This window comes from Microcaecilia unicolor, chromosome 8 (assembly GCF_901765095.1).
Source record: "Microcaecilia unicolor chromosome 8, aMicUni1.1, whole genome shotgun sequence".
Classification (NCBI taxonomy): domain Eukaryota; kingdom Metazoa; phylum Chordata; class Amphibia; order Gymnophiona; family Siphonopidae; genus Microcaecilia; species Microcaecilia unicolor.
Genome location: NC_044038.1, coordinates 156,155,843 through 156,173,902, shown reverse-complemented (window position 1 = coordinate 156,173,902; position 18,060 = coordinate 156,155,843). Strand labels below are relative to the sequence as shown.

Here is an 18,060-nt window from a genome sequence, read left to right as displayed (position 1 = left end):
CATGAATAGCGGTGCTGATTCTATGTATACCATTAAGCACAGGCATTAACTCTTAACTTACATGGTGTCTGAAAAAAAAACCGGGGCCCCCAACATTTTTCCAAATAACCCAATGCAAACGTACTATTATTTCAAAAATTATTACTGTTATTGACAGGTGTTACTGCAAGATGCTGTAAAAACTGGATGATCTCTGTTTTCAAAATGGCACCATTCAGGAGGTGATTGTTAAAATCCATTTTAGCAAAATGGTGCTTAGTCTGTGGTGTTGAAGATTTCGTGAATGTATCAAGAGTGAAGAAGGACACTTTGAACACAATTTATGAATTAACTAAGAAAAACCCCATTACACTAATGTATTTTCAAAGGTCATACTGAATATTTAAAGATTTTTTTCTGAATCTGTGTAGAATGATTGCTGTGCCAGTTAAAAACCCAGCCCCTAAAGGCTTACCATAGAATGGGTTTAAGAATTAATGAACAGAGCTCTTTATTATTATCCACTGAATTAATCTCTTTTTTCAGTATGACTGACTGCCTTGTACTAACAGGACAGATGAAAGTAGGGAGAAAAATAACAGAAGAATAAGAGACCCTTTTCACTGCTGGATGAGTTACTTCAAGTAGGAACTACAGTTGTGTAAAAACAACCAATGTTGGGTCTCTCCTACAGAAATATCAAAGATCCCTATGAACTGGCAAAGCTTGAATAACTTCAGCTCTTAATGTTCTGTGCTTCATTTAGCCTCATTGCCAATAACATTTAGCCATTTAAACCAGAGTGAGCTCTGCAGTAGGAAAGGATTACCCTATAGGCACTTTCAGTGTAAAGAGGTTGAAAATGAAATGGTAAAGCTTCTTCGTTGCTATGATTAAAGTAGACACATTTTTGTCTCTGCGTTGCCAAGTTGCTGTCCTGTATAAAAGCAAAGACTCATAAATCATTTATAAAAGCCATGAGGTAAACAGTCATGCTCTAGCACTAAATGGAACCATGTGTACTCATTCCTTTCTAATGAACTAGTGGTAGCTTTACCTAATGATAAGGTATATGCTCTTCTTATCAGATGCGGTATATTGGAAAGATTCCAGAAGATGCCTTGCCTGGGCTGTTTATTTTAAGTGTGTCAGCTCAGGACGCTGATGCTGGTAGAGGTGCTCAGATTACATACACATTACATGGCCCTGGGGCTAAGGAGTTCCGACTGGACCCCCATACAGGTAACATCAACATTTCCTACAGCTGCAGTTTTTCATCATGAGCTTATTTTGTGATGCCTTTATTCAGAGGCAGACTGAGTTCTGGGCCCCCGGGCAGTGGGAGTACTCTGGGCCCCCCCCCCCCCCACACACACACGCCACCTGCGCTGCCACCCCCACTACCACCGCCCCCCCATACACACACACACTACCACTGCCCCCCCATAAACACACACTCCTGCCCTCCCTACCTTGAAGGACCCTGGTGGTCTAGTGGCTTCTTTAGGAGCAGGAAAGAACCCCACTCTTTCTTGTCCGCCTGCTGCCACTACTCTGCCCAGCGCCATGTTTTTAAAATGGCTGCCGAGACTTCCCAGAGTAGTCTCGTGGATCTCAACATTCTCATGAGACTGCTGCAGAGAGTCTTGGCAGCCATTTTTAAAGTACAGTGGCTCTGGGGATAATAGCAGCAGTAGCCACTAGACCACCAGGGCCCTGGGGGGGGGGCTGTAGTATGTGGTGGCGACGGTGGGGGAACCGGGCAAAGCCTCTGGGATATCGGGCACTGCCCAGTTGCCCGAAAGGTCAGTCCGCCCCTGCCTTTATTTATTGCTACAAATGAATCAGTTCTATGCATGCACTTGAAGCAATATACTGTATAAGTTAACATAATGTACAAAACTAAAAATGGAGAATATTATAATGGATCTAGGCTTTCTTTTCTGCTGTGAAAACTGTAAGACTGTTTATAGCTATTCTGCTTGATGTTTTAGATTCTTTAATTTGTAATTTTTCAATTTCAATTTTATATTTTTTATCTTTTCATTACTTTTTATTCTTTAATTATTTTAGGGCTGCATTTCAATTAAAATTTGTAACAGTGATTAATCACGCGATTAAAAGTATTTTTTTTCCTGCAGCGGCTCCTTGTGATTCTGGGCAATGGAGGGTTAAGTGAGTTGCCCAGAGTCAAAAGGAGCTGCAGTGGAGAAAAAAAATAATAAATTACGTAACTTTAATCACTTGTTTAATTGCGATTAAAATTGTAATCAAAATGCAGCCCTGGTCTGTATCAATGTATGGTATACTGTAACTGCACCTTGATTACTGTCTGCAGTTCTGACCTATCTGAAAATGTTTACGGCAGGTTAGAGCTGTTCAGCTTGGAGAACAGACAGCTCAGAAGAGATAGTCTAAGGGCCCTGTTTACTAAGCCGCATTATAGGTGCGTTAGCATTTTTAATGCGCATTAACCATGTATGTATGCATCTACAATAACCTTATAGGCACCTACATGGTTAGTGCGAGTGTTAATTGTAGGCATGTTAAAAACACTAACGTGCCTTAGTAAATAGGGCCCTAAAAGTCTGTAAAATCATGACAAAGGTAGAACAGATAAATAGGCTATGGCTGTTTTCCTTTCCAAATAGTACTAAGAAAAGGGAGCAATCCAGAAGACTAACATATTGGAGAAAGTATTTTTTCATTCAATGCATCATCAAGCTGTGGAATTTATTGTTAGAAAATGTGGTTAAGGAACTCAACCTCTTCCCTTTACTGTGACCGCCTTTCTGATGTAACCTCCTCTTTTGTCAGAGGCTCAGCCGCAGTAAAGGGATGAGGCAGGTGCCAGCGGCAGCAGGGCAGCATATGGGAATTGCTGCCAGGTTTGGAACGTCACCATGAGGTAAAATGCCGCAAAGGGAAGGGGGGAGGCAGCATCTCGATCCGGGAGGGGGGTGGAATCTCAGCCTGGAGGGGGGAACATTAGCTCCACCTCAGGTGGCATCTTGCCTTGGGCCAGCCCTGAGTAAGAAACACATGTGTGTGTGTGAGCAAAGCCAGAAATGAAAACACACATTGATGCCTGTTTTCTGCACTTAAATATAAGCCTTCAGTGAAAAAAGAAAGTTTGAAAGACTTATATTTAAAAGCGCAGAGTGATTGAGCCACTGTATGCTTCATTTCCGGGTTTGTCTGCCACACTTACCATAAAACTCTTGTGCACATGCACCAGACACGTTCCTTGCCCTTACTTTTAGTCTCACAACATGCAGATTATTTGCACGCAATTAGTGTTGAGCATCGGGGAGCTATTTTACTGTGCTGTCCCTTTTGCTATTCCCGGGCGCTGTTTGCTATAGCACCAAGTTCTGAGCATCGGCCCACAAGTAAGCCAATACAGCAACCACAATTCTCTGCTTAAAGTGGGAAAACTCAAGGAAAAGTTGTTCATTTCATTTAAGTATTTATATACCGCTTAGACCTAAGTAGTTTACAGTTTCATTGTACAGGTGCTGAGTCTGTCTTTAGTGGGCTCACAATCTAAGTAGTACATTGTACTATTGTTGTATCTGGGGCAACGGAGGGTTAAAGCAGTGGTGTGCTGGAGCAGGCTCTCACAGGCTCTCGAGAGCCATTTGTTAAGTTTTTAAGAATTTTGGGAGCCGGTTCTCCATGGCTACTTTAACAAATGGATCCCAAAATGTGGGCTTGGGCCCCTCCTGAATTCTCTTTTACTTTGCTGGCGAGAGAGAGCCCCCTGTTAACAATTTACCAGCACACCCCTGGTTAAGTGACTTGCCCATGCTCACATGGAGCTGCAGAGGGAATTGAATCTGGTTCCCCAGGATCTCAATCTACTGCAGACATTCAGGCAGCAACGGGAATCATATTTTGTGTTTTGTGCTATATGACATATACAACTGAGATGTGAACAATTAAGTCTTAAAATTTAGCACTTTTGAAAACTGCGTAACGAGTTTGCATGCTCACGTTGACTACAGTAATCAATGTCATTAATTCTTTTTTCTAGGAGAGCTGACCACACTTGCACCCCTAGACAGGGAGCAGAAGGCTACATACCAACTACTAGCCAAAGCAACCGATGGAGGTGGTCAGTCCTGTCAGGCAGATGTAATCCTAACTATTGAAGATGTGAATGATAATGCTCCAAGATTTTCCATGACACATTATCCTGTGGCTGTCTTTCATAACTCTAAAGTGAAGACACCCATTGCAGTAGTGTTTGCAAAAGATCCAGATGAAGGTAGATTGACTAGATCGTCTCTACATCCACTTATTTATTTATTAGGATTTATTGACAGCCTTCTTGAAGGAATTCAGTCAAAGCTGTGTACGGCTAGAATAAGCAACAGACAATTACAGCAGTAAATATGTTCAAACAACAATACAAAGTATAGCATAAGTACATAAGTAATGCCACACTGGGAAAAGAACAAGGGTCCATCGAGCCCAGCATCCTGTCCACGACAGCGGCCAATCCAGGCCAAGGGCACCTGGCAAGCTTCCCAAATGTACAAACATTCTATACATGTTATTCCTGGAATTGTGGATTTTTCCCAAGTCCATTTAGTGGTGGTTTATGGACTTGTCCATTAGGAAACCGTCTAACCCCTTTTTAAACTCTGCCAAGCTAACCGCCTTCACCACAATGTCAACACAGTACATAATAAAACATATTAATAGACAGCATAGATGGAACATATAGGGCCTCTTTTACAAAGTCGCACTGCCAATTCTCAGTGCGGCAAATGAGAGGAAGCCCATTCGATTCATATGGGCTTCCTCTCATTTGCCACACAGGAATCGCTAGTGCGGCTTTGTAAAAGAAGCCCATAGATAGGTAAGACAATAACAGGAGTTAGAAAATAAGGGGATCAATTGAAGAAACTTGCACATGAGGTCAGAAAGGTGCTTGAATATTATCTTAGCTGGGGTAGGAGTGGATAAACATGTCTGGCTATAGCATGTGCAGTCAGTGTCACTTCGTGTGTGTGTGTGTGTGTGTGTGTGTGTGTGTGTGGGTGGGTGGGTGGGTCTGGTTGAAGAGCCTGCTTCTTTTTTCTTTGTTTGAAAAGTAGGTCCCAATATTCAGCCCACGGCAGTAAGTGGCTAGCACTGAACATCCAGTTATGACTGCCAATTCAGAAGTTAAGTGGGCACTGGCCAATATTCAGACAGGTGCCTGGTTAACTTGCCAGATAAAGTTAGCACAGCAGTTTTGCTATCCTAACTTTATGGGGTTACTTAGCCAGTTAGCAGACTGAATATTTCTAAGTTGCTCCTCTGCCCAAGCTCCATCCATGGCCCGTCCCTAACCTAGCCAGTTAGGGGATGGCTGGTTAATGGGGATTTTCAGCAGCACTATCCAGGGTTATCCCTGAATAGCCCCACCCAAGCCATTTAAGTGGCCAGGAGTCATAGCCCTAACTGTACCAGAGTTTCATAGGGACCCAAGTATAGTTGTGTGATATCAGTTTGAAGTTTGAAAGCTGCAATTCTTGAAGCCAACATTTTTTCTTATGAAACTTCTGCAAATGATTCTTTCCAAGCAATAAATGACATGAAGGCATGAGGAAATGGAAGGGCACAGGAGTAAAGTATAGTTCCTGCCTCTTTAATTGTACATCTGGCTCTTCTCACAGCAGCAAGTTCACTTATGAATTATGTTAGTTTGCTTTTTAATAACTTACTGTGCATATATGTTTAATGAATTGTGATAGGAAGCATCAATGTTATAATGAGTTTCAACTCCCACTACTTGAAATGTCTCTCTGTTTCAGCTGTAGATATGGATTTGTATAAGTGATTACTGTAGAAGGCAAGGATATCACAGAGATGTTTCACTGTACATATTTCCTTTTAGGGTGCAATGCAGACGTTCTGTATGCTCTCACAAACTCTGCCAATGGACAGTTTTCAATTGAGGAAACCACCGGAGTAATCTACTTGGAGAAATCCCTCCAAGAAGCAAAGCGATCAACAATTGAAATAAGCATCAGTGCCACTGATCAGGGCACCCCACACCAGCTGTCTAATTTTGCCACCGTTACCATCTCAGTGGTAGATCTGAGTAACTACCTGCCGGTGTTTTGGGGTACTGAATATGTTGTCACGGTAATGGAGGATAAAGCTGTTGGTACCGAGGTTCTGAACTTGACCGAACTGACAAGACAGAGTGCTGAAAATGTGGAGATAAAATACAAAATTGTGAATGGAAATGAGCATAGAAGGTTCCTACTCAATGCAAGAACAGGTACAAAGTATGCAGTTAATTATAAATATATCAGGGGATGCTATTTCTTGATTTAAATAGTTTTCTAATCCAATGTAATCTGAGACTTGTAGACCACACTAGTCCCAGCAGGAGGTTCAAGGTGGTTAACATAAAAGAGAACTCGTAACATCACGAGGAGCTATTTAAAAAAACAATAAAAGAAAACAATCAAATAATTTTTTTTATTTTTTTCACGCTATGGCATATAGCCATCCTCAGATTGAATTAATAAAGGCAGTGCATTCTAAATTGTAATTGCTTGAAAAGTAAACATCGCCGAAAAATGGCGTTTTAGTTTTATATCATTAAATGCGGGAAGTTCTAGTATGAAATTTTCACGCAACCGAGAAGAAAAGAGAAAATGATCAGAAAAACATAAAATGAACAACTCCGAGGTACTACCATTTAGAACAGCTCAGTGAATGCAGGACTCAGAGATCATGGTTTAATAGTAACCAAAATAAAGCTATTTAACGGATTACTATAAGGTGGCTGTGTTTCTGATCCTTTTCCTGTTTATATCCAGGTATCTTGTATGTGAATGGAAGTTTGGATTGTGACGTGTGCCATGAATATTATCTATCCATAGAGGGCTCAAGAGGAAGTGCTGCTTTGCTCAGTGATGTTATCATGGTGGTTATCAATATCACTGATGTCAACAATCATGAGCCAAGATTTGCCCAAGAGCACTACATCATAGAAGTCAGTGAAGATGTGGCAGTCGGGGACATCATCCTTACTGTAAGACATAATAGCAGGGTCTAATTCTGATCAGATCTAGGGATACAAGAAGTGATGCATTGAAAATGGGAATATTCATGTAGCAGAACTTAACAGTCCTTAAAGTGTAACAGTTCATTATCCAATCAAATGGATAAATAAAAACAAGTAATCTGACTCATTATAACGGGTGGTTATTAAGGTGCATTGTGGCCATAACACATTATTTGCCCCTTAATGAAGGGATAAGTGTCATGAATTTGATATATTGCCTTTCTGTGGGTACAACCAAAGTGGTTTACATATGCAGGTACTTTTATTGGTATTCTTTTCCTTCTACCCTGTTTTGTATGGACTTCTTTTCTGATCTAATTATTGTTTACTAGTGGAACCATACCCATTTCCTCAACAATGAAACGGGCCCTAGGTAGGCTGTCCTGTAAGCTTTTTTTCTCTCTCTCCCCTGCCCTCCCCTCCATGTCCAGCGATTCTTCCCTCCCCTCCCCTCCCCTCCATGTCCAGCGATTCTCCTCTTCCCTGCCCTCCCATCCGTGTCCCTCGATTCTCTCCTCTACTGTCCTCCCATCCCATCCATGTCCATCAATTTTCCTCTGCCCTGCTCTCCCCTTCTCTTCCTTCCTTCCTCCCTCCCTCCCCTCATTGTCCCGCGATTCTCTCCTCCCCTTGATTTGTACCTGAACGTTCTCTGGCTGGCTGGTGCTGGCTTCCGTATCGTTCGTAACATCCCTCCTGACGTCAGCTCGCCTCCAGCATTCCCTTCCCTCTCATTATTCCGCCCTCTGACATCATTACATTTTGACACAAGGGAGGGGCAATGAGTGGGAATGGATGTTACGAACCCAGGCATCCAGACATAGAACGTTGGAGGTACAAATTATTATATAGGATTATAGACTTGATGATGTAAACCACTTTGATAGTTCATCCCTTGAGCAGGATATCAAGCTAATTAATAAACTTGAAACTTCTGTCCCTAGTGGGCTCACAATCTAAGTTTGTACCTGAGGCAAGGGAAGGGTAAGTGACTTGCTCAGGGTTACAAGGAGCTGCAGCGGGAATCGAACCCAGCCCACTGCACTAACCATTAGGCTACTCCTCCACTCAAAGTTTAATTGGCATTAGCATACATTATATCATTGTAATGCACATTAATATAAGCTAATGTTTCATATATAGTAATGACATACAAAGCATGTAAATGTATGCAAAACACATTGGAGGAAATATTCAGCCCATGGCAGTAAACAGCTTGTAAGCCACTTCCAGTCCTGGGCTGAGCTAATCCCGGACATTCAATGCTAGGGCATGTGCAACTCTCAGCATTGAATATCCTAGTATGATTGCTGAGCTGGAAGTGAAACAGGCACTGTCAGTTATTCACAGGGCTTTTTTTGAGGTGGTACTTGGGGGTACTGAGTACCAGCACCTTTTCCATTGACTGCTAAAATTGACCCATGGTCCCCAAGATTTAATGAAAGAGCTAAGGCCCTACACATCAATTTTGTGTTGTCATAGATTCTGTGACTGGTTGTAGGGGGCCTGGCTATTGTGGGGTGGGTCCCTCAATGATCACCCCACCCCTGAAGGGTGGCCTGGCATTTGAGTACCGGCACCTTTTTTGCTAAAAAAAACACACTGGTTATTCAGACCAGTGCCCAGTTAACTTGTTGCATAAAGTTAGAACAGGTGTTTTGCTGTCCTAACTTAATGCAGTTACGTAGCCAGTTAGCAGACTGAATATCACCACTAACCAGCTAAATTGAATTTAGTCAGTTAGAGGATGGCCAGTTGGCAGGGATATTCAGTGGCACTAACCAAGTACCGCTGAATAATGAAGCTTGCAGTGAACACCGCAAGCTGTGCTATTCCTGGAAAAACAACCCCAGAGGCATTATTCATCCTAGCTGGGAGCATCAGGGCTGAAGCCACAACCCAAAACTCCCAGGCCATATATTAAAGGGCCCGGGCAATAAGCCATAATCTCCCCTTCCTCTAAAGCCGTAGGCAACTTGACCCTTAGCTGTAGTACCCAAAAAAATGTGGCTAGGGGATTCCCTGTACCATTTTGAACCTGGCACTGGCAGGAGTTGCTGGAGATCACTTTATTGCTGCCCTAAATCCCCTAGAACCCAGATAATTTCACCAGTGGGGATTTACGGGAGGGAGGGGATCTTTGTGGGAAAGGGGGAGGCTTTGGTAGGGGGGGGATATGTTTTCGATTAGAAAACCAATGCTCCCAGGCAGCATGAATAGCGCAGTTTGTGAGGCTGATCAGAAGCTGCATTATTCATGTACTATGAGAGTGACTAACTTACCGTACAGAGATAGCACCGATTTCTTACACCTGCAATAAACTAAGGTATAGTAAAATCCTGACTTTAATAATTAACCTCTTAATTTGCAGTAATTGGGATTACAGAGTCTATCGGTCTATGGTGCAGATGTTGTACAGAAACTTTCCTGGATTATAAATATTTATTATGAGTTTACTGTAAGCACGTATTTGAGTATTTTGTGAATGAAAATCTAACCATATATCTTCTGTTTAACAGCAAACCATTTTCTATATATACAATGTGAATGATTTGCTACTGCAGACATGATCGCTATGGTAGAATGTTAAATATCAAAGTTAAAGTAATGTCCCTGCCAGGGTTCCCTGAAAGTTTGCCTCTTCTTTCTTCACCAGGTATCAGCAGATGACAAAGATGGGCCAATGAACAATCAGATCACATTCTCCTTAATAGACGGGGACCCCGATGGCCACTTTTCTATCCACCCCAAGCTTGGTGAGATTTGTGTAGTCAAACACCTGGACAGGGAGGAGGTGAGCAGTTTCTCAATACTGAGCATCGCAATTTTCTAAGGAACTTGGGGACAATACATAACACATCTGAAGTGCAATTCTGTAACTACATGTGTGTAGTTATGCACACTGTACACTAAGTGCTGAGATAATTGGTATTTATGATATATACACTATTCTGTAAATTAGCAGAACTCCTCAAGGTTTCCTAAAACGGGACTGGGAGCTGGGTGGGGGGCAGTGAATGTGTTCTACACTCAGCTCTGAGAACAACAGATTTTGGAACTTACAGGAGATGTCAAGAACTACTCTTCACCCCAGCTGACCTTAAATAGAGATGTTTAAGATGGAAGCCAGTGCTTTGTGCTATCATGTGGTTATAATTCTCAGTAGAATGAATAAAACAGAAAATAGCCAGGACCTGACATTATTTTTGACTACTTTAGATCTCCCACTATTCTCTGAAAGTCCGAGCTGAAGACAACGGTTATCCTGTACTGTTCAGTGATGGAGCAGTGAATGTTCAAGTGTCAGATGTCAACGATAACCCTCCAACATTCTTTCAACTCAATTATAGCCTTGTGGTTCAGGTATGTGCAACTGTCTTCCACAACAGCATGCTCTTCTGATACCATCAGCTCTTTCTTGGTCTTTTCTACTGGATGGTTCTCTTAACTTGTGCCATGTGGTAAGACTGAACTGTTTGCAATGGGCCATATAGAAAACCTCCCAAGTACATAGTGAAATAGGCAAAAGAAAACATCCTATTTGATTAGTTAGGGAGAGCTGTGAACAACCCATGCAGAATACACAATCAGCCCTATTTTAGGAGGGACGTAGAAGTCAGAACTGAGACGTCCAGGTGGACATCTCCAGTTTCAGTAGTATTTTAGAACAGAATTTGTTGATGTAGAGGCTGCTCTAAAATACAAAGAACTGGACGTTTATGCATTGAGCGGAGGCAGCATAAACATTCATTTAAGCCAATTAAGTTATGTGCAGTGTTATAGAATCTGCACCGATTTCAGCACCTAAATCTAAGCACACTATATAGAATCCAGGGGTTAGTGGCTAACCAGGCAAGCCATACATATTTGGATCTTCAATGCTGGTGCCAAGACATGGCCCAGCATTGAAAATCAGGGCATAAAGCCTGCAGAGTCTGAAAACACGCTTACTGCCGTTAGCTGAATATTTAATTTATTATAGATGGCCAATGTAATTGTTTCAAAATTCAGATTGCACAAGGAAAGTATACACAGTATGTTCAGATGCATTAAGTATTTCCCTGTCCCCAGAGGACTTCTACTAGCTGTCTCTTTTTTCTTTTGGGTTGTTCAATCCCTCAGGAAGGGATCCCTGTTGGTACAAGCATCTTAGAACTGGTTCTGACAGACAGGGACTCTCCAGAGAATGGACCACCGTACCTGTTCCGGGTCACATCAGGAAATGATGAGAAAGCTTTTCAGGTTGACCAGAATGGGCTATTGGTAACATCTTCAGTTCTGAACAGAAAAACAAAGGATCATTATTTGCTTCAGGTTCAGGTATGGTACCCACCTTTGTGTTCTGTTGCCTGGATTCTTCTATATCCAGTAAATACAAGATCAGTTGTGTTCAGTTTCTATATTTAGAAGCAAAGAGTAGCACTTAATTGGGAGCATTCTTGTTGGGGAGATGAAACGCAGTTCAGTAGAATGATGGGCCCAGCTAGGGAAGGTCCCTCTTTGGTGGACATTCCAACCTCAGAGGCTACATCCTTGGGAGGAAACATTCTCAGGGTTATCCACCCAGTTCTGAGGAAAGGGGGAGGGAATTCGTCATTGGAATAGTCCTCCTTCTGGGACTGGCTCAGCCTTTGTGGCCTCTATTTTTATGAGGACCCCTAAAGTGATCTAATTGGTGGGCCCAGCCTAGGAGTTCTCACTCAAGGATGGATAAAGCTTCAGGATGAACCATCCTTTGAGGTGTCTAGCCTTTGGAGAGGGATTCATCCCATAAGGGGATTAGCCTCCTGTGGGTGCTCATTTGAAAGTAGACTTCATCCTCAGGTCCTTCTTTTGAGGGGATATGTTCTTAGAAGTTCTTCCCTCAAAGAGAGCCTCCTCTGAATGGGGTGGATCTTCAAAGACCCAGACTGATCTGGGAGGGTGAAATCTCCTATGCTAACTGTCACATTTTGTTGGGATGATTAGCACAGGGGATTTTCCTGTGCAATACATCATACTGGGTTAGCGTACAAAAATATATGGGCAGTTCTACAAACCAGGTACTTATATTTTCATGTGTTTTATGCATGTAAATGTACATAATAATGACATTTACATGTGTATGTGCCCACATAAATGGCAATTTTCTGCTGGAAGCACTATTCTGCAACTGCCTGCTTAACTTATGCCAGCCATACATTTGCCTCCTGATTCTGTGAAAGTCGACAAAAATCGTGCATGCAAATTTATGTGCACTCCTGATTTGTGCATGCAATTTAATATAATAATGAGCCATTTTAACAAACAATTATTGGAACTAATTAGATTTAATTGGGACTTATGCTCATAAATTGAGGTGTGGGATCCGTGCCTAAAATTTACGTACGGCCAAAAAAGGGGGCATGGCAATAGGAGGGTCAATGGTGTTTTGGGGCAGATCAGGGCATGGTTTTGAGCTACGTGCATAATTATAGAATATGGGTGGTCTGTGCGTAAATTTAGCTGTGGGCATTTGCACCACATTTTCATTTGTGCAAATGGCGGTGCCTAAATTTATATGTGACCTCTCTGCTTAAGTGTTATTCTATAAACTGTACCGAACTTTAGGCACCGCTTATAGAATAACGCTTAAGCAGTTTTTTCAGCGCCAATTTTTAGGTACCATTTATAGAATTCACCCCTGGTGTAAGTGTTTCTGCCTAAATGCTGGAGATACGAGCATAAAAATAGTATTGTGTAAGTTACAAGTGGAAATATGAGTACCACCCATGCCTTGCCCAGATTCCACCTATGTGAACATCCACTTGTCAAGTATGTGCTGTGGGCTTCTTTCACAAAAAGACGCCAGTAATTCCCATGCGGCAAATGAAATGAAGCCCATAGGAATTGAATGGGCTTCCTCTCATTTGCTGCACCGAGAATCAGTAGAGTGGCTTTGTAAAAAAGGCACCATGTAATATATGTGCATATTTACAAAATACTGCAGTCAAAATTTTGGCTTTTATGCATGTAGGAATACACCTATTTACATATATATCATTATTCTAATCATTTATGCAGGTATTTGGTGCATAAATGTTAGTGCCTACTTTATAGAATTACCCCCTATTTGCCGTTTTAGTGAGTTCACACACACACATGCACACACACAAAATTAGTGTGAGCTTTAGCATGTGGAGGGGCATTTTTGATATGACGTCTAAGTCCGATTTTGGACGTTTTGCACAAAACGTCCAAAATCCGAATAGGAAAAAAGGTAATTTTGGAAAAAAAGAAAACATCTATCTTTTTTTCGAAAATACCATTTCGAACATGGTTTTGTGCTTTGGATGGGTTTTTTTTTCTTAACCATTTTCGGGAAAAAAAAACGTCCAAGTGAAACACGTAGAAAATCAAGACATTGGGATGTAGGAGGGCCCATCATTTTTAGTAGACTGATCCCATAGACATCCCAGGAGAGCAATGAGACATCCTAGGGGGCACTGCTGTGGACTTTATATAAATGTTCCCAGATACACATCTCACCGTTGCTCCCTTATCTTGTTCGCTGAGCCTCCCAAAACTAGTATTAAGCATTTCTATAGTGCTACTAGACATACGCAGCACTGTACACATTATATGCAGGTACTTTCCCTGTCCCTAGAGGGCTCACAATCTAAGTTTTTGTACCTAGGGCAATGGAGTGTTAAGGGACTTACTCAAGGAGCTGCAGTGGGAAACAAACCCATGTTTATTTAATTATTTATTATTGTCATTTATATCCCACATTATCTCAAATAGGATTCAAGTTGAATGTGGCTCACAATATTTTGCTGTTTATTTCATCTCAAGTAAAGAAAATGAAACTAAGCAAAACAAAATGAAATGAAGTGGATAAACAAATATTTAAATTCACACTCTTAAACCTAATGAGGCCAGTGTAGTCTGCTGAACCCTTGGTGAAATGTCTACTATTTTGATCTCTTACTAGGTTTCAGACAGTGGTATCCCTCCTCTTTCCTCCTTTGCATTTGTTAACATACAAGTCATTGAAAGAAGCCAGTATCCTCCTTCAGCCCTTCCCCTGGAAATCTTCATTTCAACAAATGAGAGGGTATTCCGAGGTGGCGTCCTTGGGAAAATCCATGCCACAGACCGAGACCCACATGACATCCTGCTTTATAACCTCATTTCAGAGCAATCGGAAGAAGCTCATTTCTCTGTTGGCAACACAGATGGCAAAATTCTTGCCAGCATGGGACTCCCTTGTGGTGACTATACTCTGAATGTATCCATTAGTGACCAGACGTTCACCATTTTCACCAGTGTCCAAGTCCTTGTGTGGTGCTTCAGTCAAGACTCACTGGAGAGAGCACTTGTGCTACGCTTCAGCCAAGTTTCTCCTGAGGAATTTATTGGAGATCATTGGCGCAGCTTGCAAAGGTTTCTGGGAAACATCCTGAACACAAACCGTCAGCAGATCCACATGGCCAGTCTTCAGCGTGTAGAGGCCTCCAGTTCCATGGATCTACTCCTGGTTGTAGGAGAGTCTGATGGGCCAGCTCACAAGCCACACCTCATAGCAGATAAAATTTCTGCATCAGCCCACGAGTTGGAGCAATCAGTTGGTTTACAACTTCAAAAGACAATTCACCTGCCTTGTCATGGGCCAAATTGTGCCAAACGCATTTGCAAGGAGAATTTTCAACTGGATCCAGATGTGTTGTTCACCTATAGCACGGCAAGGCTCAGTGTTATCACACCACAGCATGCCTTGGAGCAAACATGTTCTTGCAATGGTAAGAATTCCTATCATTAATATTGTAAAGCACCCAGTTCTATGTTAGACAATCAAATCATGTGATCAACTAAACATCATACAGTTTTCATACTATGCCATGTTATGCAACACAGGACTTTCAACTAAGTATGGACCCCTTTTCCAAAAGGCATTAAGCATTTAACATGAGAACAGGCTACCGCAGGAACGTGTTAAAGAGATTTGTGGTATTTTACCTGTTTGAGCACACTAGAATGATATCAATTTTTTTACAAATATTTTTCAGAGAGGGTGTGTCATGGGTTGAGAGCGAGCATTCCCATTTTATCCAAGCAGCATGTTTTGGATGCTAGTTATTTATTTATTTATTTATTTATTTGTTTGTTTGTTTGTTTGTTTGTTGCATTTGTATCCCACATTTTCCCACCTTTTTGCAGGCTCAATGTGGCTTACAGTATGTCATGGTGGCAATTGCCATTTCCGGAATGAGAAATACAAGTGGTATTGCATTAAGTACATAGATGGTAGAGTGAATTATAGATTAAATATCAGTTAGAGTGGAGGAGTAGCCTAGTAGTTAATTCAATGGGCTTTGAACCTGGGGAAGTGGGTTTGATTCCCAATGCAGCTTTGGGCAAGTCACTTAACCCTCCATTGCCCCAGGTACAATACTATCCAGCTTATAATCGAACGAGAAAAACGCCCAAGTTCCGACCTAAATCGGGAGATGGGCGTTTATCTCACAAAAACGAATAACGCGGTATAATCAAAAGCCGAATTTGGGTCGCTTTCAACTGCACTCCGTCGCGGATGCGGACAAAGTGGACGGGGGCGTGTCGAAGGCGTGTCGAAGGCGGAACTGGGGCGTGGTTATCACCCGAACAGAGATGGGCGCCCTTCGCCGATAATGGATGCGTTTGTAGCTAGAATTTAGGGCACTTTTCCTGGACCCTGTTTTTTCACGAATAAGGCCCCAAAAAGTGCCCTAAATGACCAGATTACCCCCAGAGGGAATTGGGGATGACCTCCCCTGACTCCCCCAGTGGTCACTAACCCCCTCCCACCACAAAAAATGATGTTTCACAACTTTTTATTTTCACCCTCAAATGTCATACCCTCCTCCCAGGCAGCAGTATGCAGGTCCCTGGAGCAGTTGTTAGGGGGTGCAGTGGACGTCAGGCAGGTGGACCCAGGCCCATCCCCCCTACCTGTTACAATTGTGCTGCTTAATGCTTATTAGTCGTCCAACCCCCCAAACCCACTGTACCCACATGTAGGTGCCCCCCTTCACCCCTTAGGGCTATAGTAATGGTGTAGACTTGTGGGCAGTGGGTTTTGAGGGGGATTTGGGGGGGCTCAACACACAATGGAAGGGTGCTATGCACCTGGGAGCTCTTTTACCTGTTTTTTTGTTTTTGTAAAAGTGCCCCCTAGGGTGCCCGGTTGGTGTCCTGGCATGTGAGGGGGACCAGTGCACTACGAATCCTGGCCCCTCCCACGAACAAATGCCTTGGAGTTATTCGTTTTTGAGCTGGGCGCTTTCATTCTCCGTTATCGCTGAAAAGCAAAAACGCCCAGCTCACACATTGGCGAATAAAACATGGGCGTCTATTTTTTTCGTAAATACAGTTTGGTCCGCCCCTTCACGGACCCGTTCTCGGAGATTAACGCCCATGGAGATAGGCGTTTCTGTTCCATTATGCCCCTCTATGTAAACTGCTTTGAATGTAGTTGCAAAAAAACCCACAGAAAGGTGGTAAATCAAGTCCCATAACTGGATTAGACAGAGTTAACGTGGGAATACCTAGCACCTCCTGAATAGGAGTGGGTAAGTGATCCCATGTTAACTCTGTGAAGATACTACATTCCAATGACAACATTAGCTCATTACCTGCAATAAAATATATAATTCTGCATTAAATCTGGGCTTAGTGTATTACAACACATTGGGGCCAATATTGAAACCGCGGGAGGTGCTGAACCCTGATATTCAATGCTGGACCATTCTCGGTGACTGGCATTGAATATTCGAGTGAATTTTGGCTGGTTTAAATTTAACTGGCCAAGCCGATATTCAGCACTTTTAATTTGCCTGCTAAACTTAGCCGACAATGCGCTGGACATATTGTGCGATATCCACTAACTGCTAACTGACCATATTCAGCGGGAAATAGCCGGCTATCTCCCACTGAATATTGCTAGATAGCCGGTTAAGTGCTATTTAACCAGTCAGGATCTGTTCCAGGCCAGTTAAATGGTTTTAAAAATTGGCTGGATTAAGCCCAGATTCTTACCGCATTTTAGTAAAAGGTGCCCTTTGAGAGTTGACTTATTCATAGGTAGGGGGTCACTTTTGGGCTCATTTTCGAAAGAGAAGGACGCCCATCTTTCAACATAAATTGGAAGATGGGCGTCCTTCTCACAGGGTCATCCAAATTATCATAATCGAAAGCCAATTTTGGACGTCCCCAACTGCTTTCCGTCTCAGGGACGGCCAAAGTTCAAGGGGGCATATTGGAGGTGTAGTGAAGGCAGGACTTGGGCGTGCCTAACACTTGGATGTCCTCGACCCATAATGGAAAAAAAAAGGGCGTCCCTGACGAGCACTTGGACGACTTTACCTGGTCATGTTTTTCTTATGACCAAGGTACAAAAAGGTGCCCGAAATGACCAGATGACCACCGGAGATTACTCCCTCAGTGGTCACTAACCCCCTCTCACCCTCAAAAAATATCTTTCAAAATATTTTTTGTCAGCCTCTATGCCAGCCTCAGATATTATACTCAGGTCCATCACAGCAGTATGCAGGTACCTGGAGCAGTTTTAGTGGGTGCAGTGCACTTCAGGCAGGCAGACCCAGGCCCACCCCCCTACCTGTTACGTTTGTGGAGGAAACAGCGAGGCCTCCAAAATCCACCAGAAACCCACTGTACCCACATCTAGGTGCCCCCCTTCAGCCATAAGGGCTATGGTAGTGGTGTACAGTTGTGGGTAGTGGGTTTTAGAGGGGGCTTGGGGGGCTCAGCAGACAAGGTAAGGGAGCTATGTTCCTGGGAGCATTTTATGAAGTCCACTGCAGTGCCCCCTAGGGTGCCCGGTTGGTGTCCTAGCATGTCAGGGGAACCAGTGCATTACAAATGCTGGCTCCTCCCAAGACCAAAGGGCTTGCATTTGGTCGTTTCTGAGATTGGCATCCTTGGTTTCCATTATCACCAAAAATCAGAAACGACCAACTCTAGGGACGACCATCTCTAAGGATGACCAA

At 42.7% G+C, this 18,060-nt stretch overlaps 1 protein-coding gene across 1 annotated transcript in view; it reads left to right on the top strand.

Annotated features, from left to right (window-relative positions):
* FAT2 (FAT atypical cadherin 2) overlaps positions 1 to 18,060 on the top strand; it is a 181,009-nt gene that overhangs the window by 126,883 nt on the left and 36,066 nt on the right. Inside the window, exons 12-19 of the mRNA XM_030211178.1 lie at positions 1,068 to 1,221; positions 4,016 to 4,249; positions 5,870 to 6,259; positions 6,807 to 7,021; positions 9,711 to 9,848; positions 10,274 to 10,417; positions 11,177 to 11,374; positions 14,007 to 14,814. Of these exons, the coding sequence (XP_030067038.1) occupies positions 1,068 to 1,221; positions 4,016 to 4,249; positions 5,870 to 6,259; positions 6,807 to 7,021; positions 9,711 to 9,848; positions 10,274 to 10,417; positions 11,177 to 11,374; positions 14,007 to 14,814 (2,281 nt within the window). The remainder of the gene's footprint in view (positions 1 to 1,067; positions 1,222 to 4,015; positions 4,250 to 5,869; positions 6,260 to 6,806; positions 7,022 to 9,710; positions 9,849 to 10,273; positions 10,418 to 11,176; positions 11,375 to 14,006; positions 14,815 to 18,060) is intronic.